Below are 12,775 nucleotides of genomic sequence, written 5' to 3' on the forward strand. Positions count from 1 at the left end.
TTCAAGCCACTGAAACAATCTTCACACATAGTGAACTCATTTGCCATTTTGTTAACCAGGCTGCATCAGGAGGATCAGCAAATGGGGACACTGGTTCTCCGCGCCTACCTAACATACTGACCTCTGAGCATCAGTAGTACCATCTGTTAAATGGGAACAGTGTTGCCACAGTGCCTTTGTCAAACCTGGTTTGAAAGGAGGCAGACGACTTTCCAAAAGCCCTTCCAGCCTTTGAGTTTTTATATTCAGCTCCCCATTGCTGAGAGCACCTCTGTTAGGCCACATAGTACCAGGTCCTCGGGGAGGAGAGGGGAGATCAAGCCAGCTGAATCCCAGGCCAGCCTGCTGGTGGATGAGTTGGATAGAGACATGTACCCTTCTGTTGACAGCATAAATTTGAGTGTCACAGAAGAGGGGTGTGTGATTGAGACCCAGGGGCTGAGGAAGGCTTTCCAAAGGAAGTGACAGTGGTGTCTGGATGGTTAAGCAAGTTTCTGACAAGTATTAGGGAATGGAGAAAGAAACTCAGGGTCACTGAGTGCCGGGTACTGTTGTCAGGCTCTTCTTGAAAACCCCTTAACCCCTGTGAGTTAGGTAATCACCTAGAGGAAACCAGGCCCTGGCAGCACTGGCTCCATGGGTGTTCGCTGTGTGGGGTAACTCAGGGCTTCTGCTCAGAAGAGGTCTCTGCTTAACTGAATGCTGTGCTCTCACCATCTTGAAAATCTTCATCATTTTGGAACAGGGGGCCCTGCGTTTTCATTTTTCCCTGGGCCCTCACAAGTAGACAGCTGGTCCTGGTTCTCAGAGATGTGGTCACCTGCCCATGGTAACATAGCTGTAAAGATTTGCACGAGTTCACCTCTCCATCATCTGTGGTCTCAGGAAGCATTCCAGATCAAGAGAGTGGATGGATGAAATGCACACTGGGTGGGGTGTTCAAAGCCCAGGGAGCTAAGCGGCCTGGTGGCAGGAGATGGTGAGGCCAAGGATTTGAGGGGGCTGGGCTGTGGGTACCTTACCTGGTTACCCCCTGGGACAGTTCTACACCAGTGTGGGTGCCTGTTCCTGAGAGCTGAGACAGGCTAATTGAGGGCAATTTTTAGGTACTTTGCTTTTATGGCTTTATATTAGTTAGGTCCAAGAAGAAGTCTAAGGCAGGAGGTTTGCCAATAAAACACATTGTATATGGGGAATAAAAGACAATTAAAGGTGTCTCAAGTTCTGTCAGCTCTGGGAACCTGCAAGATGGAGAATGTGCCAAAAGAAGGGCTTTTTTTTTTTTTTTTTTTTTTTTTTTTTTTATTTTTTTTTTTTTTGAGACGGAGTCTTGCCCTGTTGCCCAGGATGCAGTGGCGCAATCTCGGCTCACTACAACCTCCACCTCCTGGGTTAAAGCTATTCTCCTGCCTCAGCCTCCCGAGTAGCTAGGATTACAGGTGCCCGCCACCACGCCCAGCTAAGTTTTGTATTTTTAGTAGAGACAGGGTTTCACCATGTTGGCCAGGCTGGTCTTGAACTCCTGACCTCAGGCAATCCACCCGCCTTGGCCTCCCAAAGTGCTGGGATTACAGACCTGAGCCACCACGCCCAGCTGAGAAGGGCTTTCTTGAAGCCTACCATCATCTGCTACAAACCAGCATCCCTGCACCTCTGATGCACGCCCAGGCTGTCCCTGTCTGAACCCCAAAGGGCCAGTTTTGTCTCTGTGATCTCAGATTAACCAGGGACTTCAGGGTTAGGTTCAGTTGGTGAACTTGGGCATTTAATGCCTGAGATGAGAACTCAGGCCCAGCCTGCTGTGAGAACAACAGCCCTGAAGGCGGCTGCAGGCCCTGGTTTATAGGTGAACCCGGCAGTTTGGCCATAAGCAGTGCAGACCCATAGGCTGGGAGGATTTGGGGGCCCCTTCCCATCTCACAACTGCCACCTGGGGACTGAGGTACCAGCTTCATTGTCTTGCACACTGTTATTTTAGAACCTTTCCAGGGGCAATAATGAAAGCAAGGCTTTCCCACCCCAGGTGGTCTCTGAGTAAGAAAACAAACAAACACACTCCAGAGTCTGACTTTATGATAAAACAAAAGAGGACTTGGAATGGGAGCAAAGTTCAGAGGCTTTGTTGCAGAAACTGGTTCCTTCTCAAAACGTGGGCTGATTTTATAATCTGCTTGTCTTGCCCTGGCTCTCCCTTTCCACCCTCGTTCCCTCCAGGACACAGGGAACCAGAATTCCCCCACCTGGGCTCCTGTCCTCCCCAAGGGCCTGAGGGGTTTCCCTGCCTTGCTTGCCAGGTGGTCTTTTCCTTTTCAGGCTTGAGTAGTTGGGGTTTCTTTTAAGAGGGCAGCACCACTGTTTCTGGCACAGAGTCTGAGGGATGAGTCCTCTGATGGAGGAGATAGCTCTACCACCAGCCTCCGTGTGGCTCTTCAAAGCTATAGCTGCCTGCAGAGAGTGTAGTGAAGGGAGCTTGTACCACAGAGCCCCGGGACCTGCAGAGAAAAGCCGTGCTGTCTGGGCCCAGGGAACCCGGAGCAGTCTTAGCGGGTGGGAGACGATCTCTTCGGCAGGGCCAGACGGGTGAGCTGCAGGTGGAGGGCAGGTAGAGGCATGCTGATGGGAGTGGGGCCCCAGGTTTCATCCTCTGGTGGGTCCCCTTGCCCGTTGGAGTGGTAAGGCCTAATAGCTCCTGGGGAAATGGCCTGTGGAGGAGACACTGAGCAGGCCTGTATATTAGGACCTGGGTGAAAAAAAAAGCTTGTTTTGTGTCAGGGTTGCAAGATGAGTTCATCTGTTCAGGATTTGTTTGAATACTGCAAGAGATAAAAGAATGGAAACCTTACCCATCACAGCCCGGGCCACCACTTTGTTCTTCCAGAGAGGTGGGGCCAAGCAGGCTGCAGTCAGGGCGCCGAGGCTGAAAGAAAGGCCTTTCTGCAGAGAAAAGCCTGCAGAAAACCCTTGGCCTCGAGAAGGCTGGGTACAGCCCAGCCAGGTGGCCGCTGACCGTCAGGATACCCCAGATCACTCCTAAACCCCTCCTGCGACTGGGGGACTCTGAGGACCACCCAGGAGAGCTAAGGGAGCATATGAGGCAGCACCAAGGAGGGCCCAGAGGAGAGACAGTGGGCTCAGGGTCAGTCCAGTCGATCCGGATTCCTGCGCTGCACTCTCACTTTGGGTCTGTCCTGAGAATTGGGATGATTCTGCCTCCTGGACTTGCACAGTTCAAAAAGGATCATGAATGAAGCATGTAGAGCGCCTCCCACTCCCCAGGGACGAGCCAGGGGTAGCAGCCCTTGCCCAAGATCAATTATTATGATTGTAGCCCATCTACAAAATACTCATTTTTGTGTATTAGAGGGGTAGAATGTTTGAGTGTGGGGGACAAACTACACTTAAAAGCCAAAAAGTGTGTTTCCAGGGCTGCATAGGGGGTCAGAAATAGCTGTTAGGGTGTGATATTTGAAAAGCCCACCGCCCTCCTAGGAAGGTGGGCAGCATGTCATGGGGCAGTGTCATTAGCACTGTCACCTCCGAGGACCCCTCTTCTCGTCCAGTCTTTGCAGAACCCCCACGTGATGGCATGGAGTGGACGTGGCTAGCTTCTTATAGCATGGTCTCTGTGCCATTGCCCTGACGTCCTCTAAGATTTTGCAGCCCACAGGTTGCAACCACAGGAGTGATGCAGAGTCCGCATCTCTAAGGTTAGATAGATGGAAGCTCAAATCCCAATTCTGCAGCTTCGTCGCTGAGAAGTTGGGGTATGTTTCGGGACTTTCAGGCCTCAGCTCTCTCATCTTAAGATGGGAGAATTAACATATGTTGAGGTAGTGCATTTAAAGGGTTTCGGACACTGCCTGGTATTTGGTAAAGGTTTCTTAAATGTGAGCTAGTTTATTATATTATTATCATGACTATTATTATTTCCCCTTGATTCTCAACTCCACTGGCACATATTATGTTTGCAGGTGTTACTACTGAATACGAATGCCCTTATGAACTATACAGGCTGAGTTACTCTGTCATATAATTTATATATATATGTAGATAAGGCTGCATGGTAGTAATAATATTAGTAATCATAATAGCTGTTAACTTATGCAATGCCTATTTTGAGCCAGGCATTATTTGACACACTTGAAATTAATCCCAACACCCTGATGAAGTAACCATTGATTGCATCCCTGTGTTACAGGTTAGGAAACTGAGGCCTAGAAGGGTGAAGTCACTCGCCCAAGATTTCACAGCTCTGAGTGGCAGAGCTGGGATGCACATGCAGGCACCTTTGCTCCCTAGTCCATGCTTTTAACCCTATGCAGGAGACATCCTGGTCCCAGCTGTGTCACTCATTTCCACTGTGACCTTGGCAAGTCACTTTACCTCTCTGAGCCTGTTTTTGCGCCTTGGCCATGTGGATGGCATGTTCCTCAGTCTCCCTCCTCCTGGTTCTGTCATGCTGCCCTCCTGTTCCCATCACACTCCCTGTCTTAGGGGCATCCCTCCACCCGCAGCCGACTAGCTGAGCGGCTGTCTGGAGGGTGGTGGCCAGTGTAGAGACCAGCCGCCAAAAGAGCCCCTGAGGTGGGCCCTGTGCAGGCAGGCTGCAGTGGTGGCCAGACCGCCCGTGATGTAATGACCGATTAGGAACTTCCCCTTGGAAGCCCGGCTTCCTCTAGGAGCCAAAGGTGCTGGAGCTGAGGTGGGGGGTGGGGAGGGGTGGGTGGGAGCGAATAAGAGGAAACTCCTGTCAGCTGGGCCCAGCTTTTGGAAAGAGTTCAGCAGAGAGGCTCGTTCTAAGCTGTTGACCATTAACATGGCCCTGTGCACATTCCTTCTCTGCTTTTACTGCCGGAGCCCGGTGGATAAAGAAAGAACTGGTCTTCCCCTCCCTTCACAAAGAAAAGAAAAAGAGCCTCTAATTAATGCTGCATCTCGAGACTTGCTGCAAAACCTGAAGCCATTTCTGCAGCTTAAAACGACAAAGGAGAGTTAAGTGGAAACTCCTTTTTCCCTCTAAGTTTGATAACAAAAACTACTTATCTAATGGGCAAACAAGGCTTTAAAAGGGGTGTTAGGTTAACCAGATGCAGGGCCACGTAATTACTCCCAGGCCTGGGAGCCACAGATGAAAAGCTGCCGGTTGGACTGGAACTTGAAGCCACAGGCATGACATGGGACAGAAGAAAGGAGTTTTCCAGGAGGGCAGGAGGCCTCAGTGCAGCCCTGTGCAAAGGAGATTGGAAAAGCCAGCCCTGGGCCCCTCTTCAGCTCTGCCACCAACTTGCTGGGTGACCCTGGGCAAGTCACGTAACCTCTCTGGGCCTCTGAGACTTTTGAGTATCTCTTCTTCGCTCTCGATAGGGTCTGGGCCTGTCTGTGCTTGTTTCAGGCCTATCAACGAGGTGCTGAGCAGGCCCTTTCCATCTAGCCCTGGGAGAGCCAGGGAGGTTGCTATGGCCCAGGTGTGTGTGAAGTAGCAGCAAAGACTTGGAAGGTGAAGGAGTAGGGACCACCTGCTCCCCTGCTGACCCAGACCCTTGAAGACCCAGAGGACTCGGGCTGAGCCTCCCATGAATGCCCTGAACCTTTGAGTCTAAGCTGGGCACAACGCTGGTTCCTTTAGGGGATGGCTGAGTCTGAGGCAGTCTGGTCAAAAGGAAAGGGGGAAGCAGGAAGAAAGCAGGCTGCAGTTTATGCTCAGGCTCTTGGAGCTTGCAGCCCACGGGGGAGCACACAGGAACGTTCCTGCCCTTTGTTTTGACAGAAAACTGCTGATTCGAAGAAGCTAAAGGCTTTTCTTGGGATTTCAGCACTCCCCGCCTCCCTCAGACTGCAGTCAGCTCCCTTGGTGCCCCTGCACCCCCACAAAATTACATGTTGGGCTCGCAGCACCCTCCCTGGGCAGAGAGGCGTAGAGGAAAGAATGCCAGCCATCGGAGGGGCGGATTTCTGTGCAGGGGAGAAGGCCTATTGTTGGGACCAGTCACCTCCTCCTCCTCGGTGCAGACAGCCACCACCCTCTGGTGGCAGGAATGTGGTTGCCACCAGGAGGATAAAGGGCTTGTCCCCTGGGCCACTGTGGAGCCCTGCTGGGGCCACTCTAGGACAGCTACAGGACATTGCCACTTTCTTCTTTTTAATTTTTTTCAAGGTCTCATACCTAAAATGAAATCCACGGTTCTTTAAGCGTACAGGGTGTGTCTTTTTACAGCACAGATGCCCAAGTTCCCATGGTTCCAATCAAGAAATCAGACATTTCCATCATGCTGGAAAGTTCTCTTGTGCCTCTTCCCAGCTGTCTCCCTTTCCCCAGGGGTAACCACTGTTCTGATCTATTTTATTTTATTTTATTTTTTGAGATGGAGTTTCGCTCTTGTTGCCCAGGCTGGAGTGCAGTGGCACAATCTTGTCTCACTGCAGCGTCCGCCTCCCAGGTTCCAGCTATTCTTCTGCCTCAGCCTCCCAAATAGTTGGGATTAAGGTGCCCGCCACCACACCCGGCTGATTTTTTTGTATTTTTAATAGAGACGGGGTTTTGCCATGTTGGCCAGGCTGGTCTCGAACTCCTGACCTCAGGTGATCCACCCGCCTCAGCCTCCCAAAGTGCTGAGATTACAGGCGTGAGCCACCATGCCTGGCCACTGTTCTGATTTACACTGCCGTAGATTAGTTTGCCTTCTCAAGAGTTTTGTCTCGGTGGAAATATACCACGAACCTTCTGTGTCTGGCCTCCCACGCTCAATGGGATGCCCTTCAGATTCATGCACCTTGTTGCGGGTGTCAGTAGCTTGTTCCTTTTTCCTGGTGAGTAGTGTTTCATTGGCTGGATGTTCCTAGTTTTTGTTTATTGGTTTTCTGTTGATAGATATCTGAGCTGGTTTCTGGGTTTGGGTGGTTAGGACTAGAGCTGCTAGTCCTAGGAACATTAAATCACGGAAATTTAGAGCTGGGGAGAGAGTAATGATCTCATTGTTCGGATGGGAAGACTGAGGCCAGAGGAGGGAGATGACCTGCTGGATCAGGGCCAGGAGGCAGGACTTCTCCCAGGCTAGTGCCACTCTGCCAGATCCATCCCAGACACAGCGCCTCTCCTCCTCCCCCGGAACCCTCCCAGCAGGACCCAGAGTCTGGCTGGGAACTAGGCCAGGCCCTGAGCAGGGGGTAGTGAGCGGGCGTTTCGGTCAGAACTCGGTCATCTTTGATGTTGTTCACTCGGGTCTGACTCCCCGGTATTTATTTGCAATTAAAGAGTTGGTTCCTAATTAGGCTGATGGCCGTGGGAGATGGCAGTACCACAGCCTAGGAGCCACGAGGAGAAAAAGATCCTTCTGTAAGAGACTGTCCCCTCACCTGAGTGGCAGCCCAGGCTTGTGACTGAGAGGCACAGGGTGAAGGGGCCGTGCAGCTGTGGGAAGTACAGAGTAGGGACCATGGGTTAGGGGGCACCTACCTTCTCACTCATGGTGTCACAGAGAGCATGTCAGCTTGTGTTGGACACACCACATGAAATCTGAATGCACATATGTGTGTGAGAGAATGGAGCCACAGCAGGGCTCATTCTAGACATTCAGACATGCATTGCTTCATTCTTCCATTCCTTCACTCACTGGGCACCTCTTTCACTGCAGGTACCAGGCTAGGGGCTAACCCCTAACATTTGTAAAGTGCTTTGCAGTTTGCAAAGGGCCTTGTCCACAGTCCTATTGAGACCTTCCATGGCGGCGACCCTGGGCCATGACCCCCAACCCCACTAAAGATCCCTGGCCTCTGAAGGGTAAGGCCAACACTGGAGCCCGTAAACAAGGCAGCTCCTTCCTTCTGCACCCACTTGATTTTGCCGGAGTGTCTAGAAAATTCAGAGATGGACAGTGTGTGAGTGGAGCACTTGATTATTGAATCAGTCCTTTTGCAAATACAGTGAATGAGTCTTGGAGACATTTAGCAGTTTATCGATGGCCACATATCCAGTCAGTGGTGGCAGCCTTAGGACAGTCTCACTGTGAAACCTTGTGGACCATGCGGCATGGGTTAGAGTAGAGTTCTGGGCCCTCAAGTTCTGGCCCTAGGTCTGCCACCCACTGCTGTGTGTCGTTGGGCAAGTCCCTCGACGCCTCCCAGGATGCTGTCTTTGGGGGACCAGATTATTGGACTCCATTAGTGGTCCCAACAGGCCAGTCTCAAAACTAAGTTTTCATTGGTCCATGGTGAAAGAAATAAAAATAAGTTAGAAAATAAGTCTGTACATGGCAAAATAAAGCAGTGGTAGGCCGGGTGCAATGGCTCATGCCTGTAATTCCAACACTCTGGGAGACAGACAGGCAGATTGCTTGAGCCCAGGAATTTGAGACCTGCCTGGGTAACATGGCAAAATCCGGTGGTGTGTGCCTATAATGCCAGCTACTTGGGAAGTTGAGGTGGGAGAATTGCTTGAGCCTGGGAGGTCAAGGCTGCAGTGAGCCGAGACTGCGCCACTGCTGTACCCCAGCCTAAGTGACAGAGTGAGACTGTTTCTCAAACAGAAACAAAAATGAAGCAGTGGTCACCCTGTGTCATTCCCAGCTCCCCTGTTAAAAAAAAAATGTGTTGGTTTGTGGAAGGCTGAAGTGTTGGGTCTCACTGGATAAGATAATGTCAGTGGATACTCAAGCTCTGACGCCCGGGGACTGAGAGCTGAGTGGGGACAGGGAGGCTGAGAGTGGCTGGCTTACCCTCTGGATCAGACAAGAGACCCCGGTTTTTGCCCACCACCCTTCCGTGCCCTAGGGCCTGAAGCCACCAGCCCACCAGCTGGGTTCAGGATTCCCTGTGGGGTGGGGGGTGGTGGCAATGTCCAGGCACTGGGACGTATTTTATTTTCTGCCCCCTTCCCTTTTATTAGGTTGGTGCAAAAGTAATTGAGGCAGGAGGGTCACTTGAGCCCAGGAGTTTAATCCCAGCCTGGGCAACAAAGCAAGACCTCATCTCTACAACAGAGCTTTTGAAAATTAGCTGGGCACAAGGGTGTACATCTGTGGTCCCAGCTACTCGGGAAGCTGAGACAGGAGGATTGCTTGAGCCCAAGGAAGATATGCAGCCTTGGGATAGATGGAGACCCACCCCACCCCTTCCCAGTCAGAGTGTAGACCAACTTGGGGGCACTGACCAGGAGCGCAGACACCTGTTAAGGACAAAGGAGGGGCTGCAGTTCAGGTGCCCCAGGAAGGAGAGGTCAGAGAGGGCTTCCCGGAGGTAGCGGTCTGTCTCCCTGGATTTGGGAGACACGGCCAGGAGCGCAGGCCTGATGAGGTATAACCCAGTCTGTTCAACCAAGGAAGCTGCAGGGGATGGGGCCTGGCTCAAGCCCTGGGTGTCCCTTAGCTGGATGGCTGGGGGCAGGCAAGGCCTGAGGGCGGCTCTGTGGATTCATCCCCAGTCATAGGGTACTGTAACACGCACTGGGGCTAGGCTGGGGACATGGGTTTTGAGCGGGGAAATGGGGCGAGTTTGGCCTGGCTGGGGTTGGGGGAACTGAGAGGAGGGGAATAGGAAGTCCCACCTATCCTTGAATTGAAAAACTTCCTTTTCTTTTCTTTTTTGTTTTTCTTTTTGTTTGAGACAAGGTCTCACTCTGTCACCCAGACTGGAATGCAGTAGCACAATGACAGTTCCCAGTAGCTTCAAACTCTTGGGCTCAAGCAATACTCCTGTCTCGGCTTCCCGAGTAGCTGGGACTGCAGATGTACACCATCATGCCCAGCTAATTTTTAAACATTTTTTGTAGAGATGAGGTTTTGCTTTGTCACCCATGCTGGGCTTAAACTCCTGGGCTCAAGTGAGCCTCCTGCCTCAGCCTCCCAGAGTTCCCAGCCAGCAACCTTTTGGAAGCTGGGAAAGAGAAAGTCGCTCCCCCCGCCCCCTGCGCCCCTGCCCTTCCCCAGCTAGACTCTGCCTTTTTCCGTGGGTCAGGTAGAGTGGCTGGGCAACTGTCTCAGCCTTGTCTGTGAAGAGGTGCAGCAGTGACCCCTCCCTCAGTGAGACAGTAAATGGAGTCCTCCAAGAGTGGGGATAGTGAAGCCTCAGCTTGTAAACAATCACCTCTGGGACTCATGGACCATGAGAGCAGTCATGCTTACAGATAGGGAAACCGAGGCTTAGGGAGGGAGCGGCACTTGCTCAGTGTGCAGGTTTTAGGAAGGAGCCAGGGCAGAACTGTCTCTGGAGTGTGGAGAAGAGCTCCCCTCTAGAGTGTGGCCTGGCACCAAGGCGGCTCCAGCATTCACTGATGTGTACCCTGGGCCTCAGTCTCCTCACCTGTGGAATGGGCTGCTAGCAGAGGTGAAATGAGGCTGTTGTGAAGAAGGGGCCCAGCTCACAGAAGGCACTCACGAATGCCGTTGCCCATCCTGTCTCCCAGCATACTCCAGGCATCGCTTTTTTTGCATCCCCACCTTGCTGTGCCTGACACAGTCATGGAATTCTTGTTGGTTGGTGGGCAGTGTGGGTGCTGGAGTTTCATGGTCAGGCTAGCACGGTGCTGCTTTTCTGGCCCTTGGGGGCTCCCAGACCCATGCCAGATAGATGGCTGGGGAGAGGGGCACTGGAGTGGAGTGACTGGAGCTCAGAGTCGGCTCTCCCAGCTGCCCATCTGCGGGGCTGGCCTAGTTCCTGAACCTAGTGACCTCCCAAGGGCTTGAGCTGTCTCTGTCACTATTGCCCACTGGCTAAGGGCAGTTCAGTCGAGGGCAGGATGTAGAACCTCTTCCTCCTCTCCTGACCATCAGCTGGAAGCATCAGAGGCCTCCCTGGAGACTCTGAGGCAGAATGATCCAAGCTGTGGGCTGGTGTGAGGACTTGGATTACCCCTTGGATTAGCAGACTTGGGGACCTGGGTCTGGGACTCAGTGCCAGGCACAGGGCAAGGGGCACACTCATGAAGCCTGTACCCAGCCCAAAGCCACAGCAGAGCAGTCAGCCTCCAGGAGGCCCCTGAGGCAGACGGCCTCCTGCCAGGTGGCTGGGCGGGCCTCCCAGTGTGTAAGGGGATGTCAGGGGCCCTGCCACCCTGTTCTTCTGGGGCTTCTAGGCAGGGGAAAGACCAAAGCAAAGGCAGCCAGAGCTGGCCCCACGCAGGCTCCCAGGTGAAGCTGTTAGAAGTGTTGTCCTCTGGGATTTGGTTGGACTTTGATCAGTTTTCCTCAGAAAAACAGCCATGAAGCACCTTGCTTTGCTCTGTCAGGCCTCCAGCAGAACACCTCCCTCTGCACAGGCCCAGGCCAGGGACCTGTGTGGAAGCAGGCATGGCAGGCAAATCATGTCACCTCACTGGGCAGTTATAGGTGCCTGCCTGCTTCTCAGAGCTGTGAGCTCCAAGGAAAGGCCAGATGTCAGAATCTGAGAAGCTGGCCACATGAGAGCAGGGAGCACCCTGGTCTGTGTTGGTCTGAACTTTGGTCTCAGAAAATTGTTAAACTCCTCTAGACACACAGATGGCCCGAGTCAGAGTGTGACAAGGGATTTCAGTAACACCTTAGCTACCCCTTTGCTATACAGTGAGGAAACTGAGGCCCAGAGAGGAGCAGCACACACCTTCGATTGCTGGGCAGCTCCAGAGCCCTTAAGGAGCCATTTTCTTTGTCATTTGGGGACCCTCAGCTCCTCTGCCATGCAGAAGTGGCTGCAGTTCTGGTGAAAACCTGCATTTCCTGCCAAGAAAGCCAACTGAAGTGGGCGGTACCGGGAGGCTAAGGCTGAGGTAGAGAGCAGTCGGGCAGTCATATTTATAACAAGGTCACCACAGGAATCCTGCTGCTCCAGGCCGGATGGGATCCTGGGGGCAGCTCCCCCCACCCCCAGCCCACCTCCCTGTGCTTGCGTCCTCTAATGTGGTGATGTCAACCCCCGCCCCCATCCACCAATAGCCTAACCCTACTCTGTCAGGTTGAGACTTGGACTAGTGGGTTCAAATCCTGGCAGGGTGCCCTCCTCTGTAGAAGGAGGAGAAGGTGGCGCCCTTGCAGAGTGATCATGAGGACCAAGTGAGTCCTGTGCGCTGTGAAGAGTAAGAAGCACAGTGCTCCACTCCTGGTCCGTGATGGGTGCTCCACAGTCAGTCCCTCCTTTGGGGGCGTGCAGGCAGCTGTCTGTCTCTCCTGCTAGCATGAAGAGGCAGGGGCCGGGTATGCAGGGTTCTTGTCTGTGCTTCCACAGCACCTAGCACACAACAGGTGCTCTCTGGCTTGCACTCTGTGGCTCATAACCTCTGTTTTCTCCTTTGTGTGAGTGTGTGTGTGTGTGAAAGAGATGTCCTGTTGTGTGCTATATTTCCTGAGGACAACCTGGCACACCGTCGGTGCCCACATGACTGCTGAATGCTGGAAACCTTACCCAGCTCCCACTGTGCAGACAGCAGAGCCCACCTCCGCTCCCCGGTGCCTCCCACCTCCCCACCCCGAATAACGCGGCGGTCCCTGTGCTTGTCCCGCAGACGCCAGCATGTCTCCGGACGCCACCAAGCCGAGCCACTGGTGCAGCGTGGCGTACTGGGAGCACCGGACGCGCGTGGGCCGCCTCTACGCGGTGTACGACCAGGCCGTCAGCATCTTCTACGACCTACCTCAGGGCAGCGGCTTCTGCCTGGGCCAGCTCAACCTGGAGCAGCGCAGCGAGTCGGTGCGGCGAACGCGCAGCAAGATCGGCTTCGGCATCCTGCTCAGCAAGGAGCCCGACGGCGTGTGGGCCTACAACCGCGGCGAGCACCCCATCTTCGTCAACTCCCCGACGCTGGACGCGCCCG

At 53.2% G+C, this 12,775-nt stretch overlaps 1 protein-coding gene across 1 annotated transcript in view; it reads left to right on the forward strand.

Moving 5' to 3' along the window:
- The window catches only part of SMAD6 (SMAD family member 6), a 79,819-nt gene that overhangs the window by 61,336 nt on the left and 5,708 nt on the right, over positions 1–12,775 (forward strand). The window contains exon 4 of the mRNA XM_011969333.1: positions 12,467–12,770. Coding sequence (XP_011824723.1) covers positions 12,467–12,770 — 304 coding nt within the window. The remainder of the gene's footprint in view (positions 1–12,466; positions 12,771–12,775) is intronic.

Source organism: Mandrillus leucophaeus, unplaced genomic scaffold, assembly GCF_000951045.1.
Source record: "Mandrillus leucophaeus isolate KB7577 unplaced genomic scaffold, Mleu.le_1.0 Scaffold12, whole genome shotgun sequence".
Lineage (NCBI taxonomy): Eukaryota > Metazoa > Chordata > Mammalia > Primates > Cercopithecidae > Mandrillus > Mandrillus leucophaeus.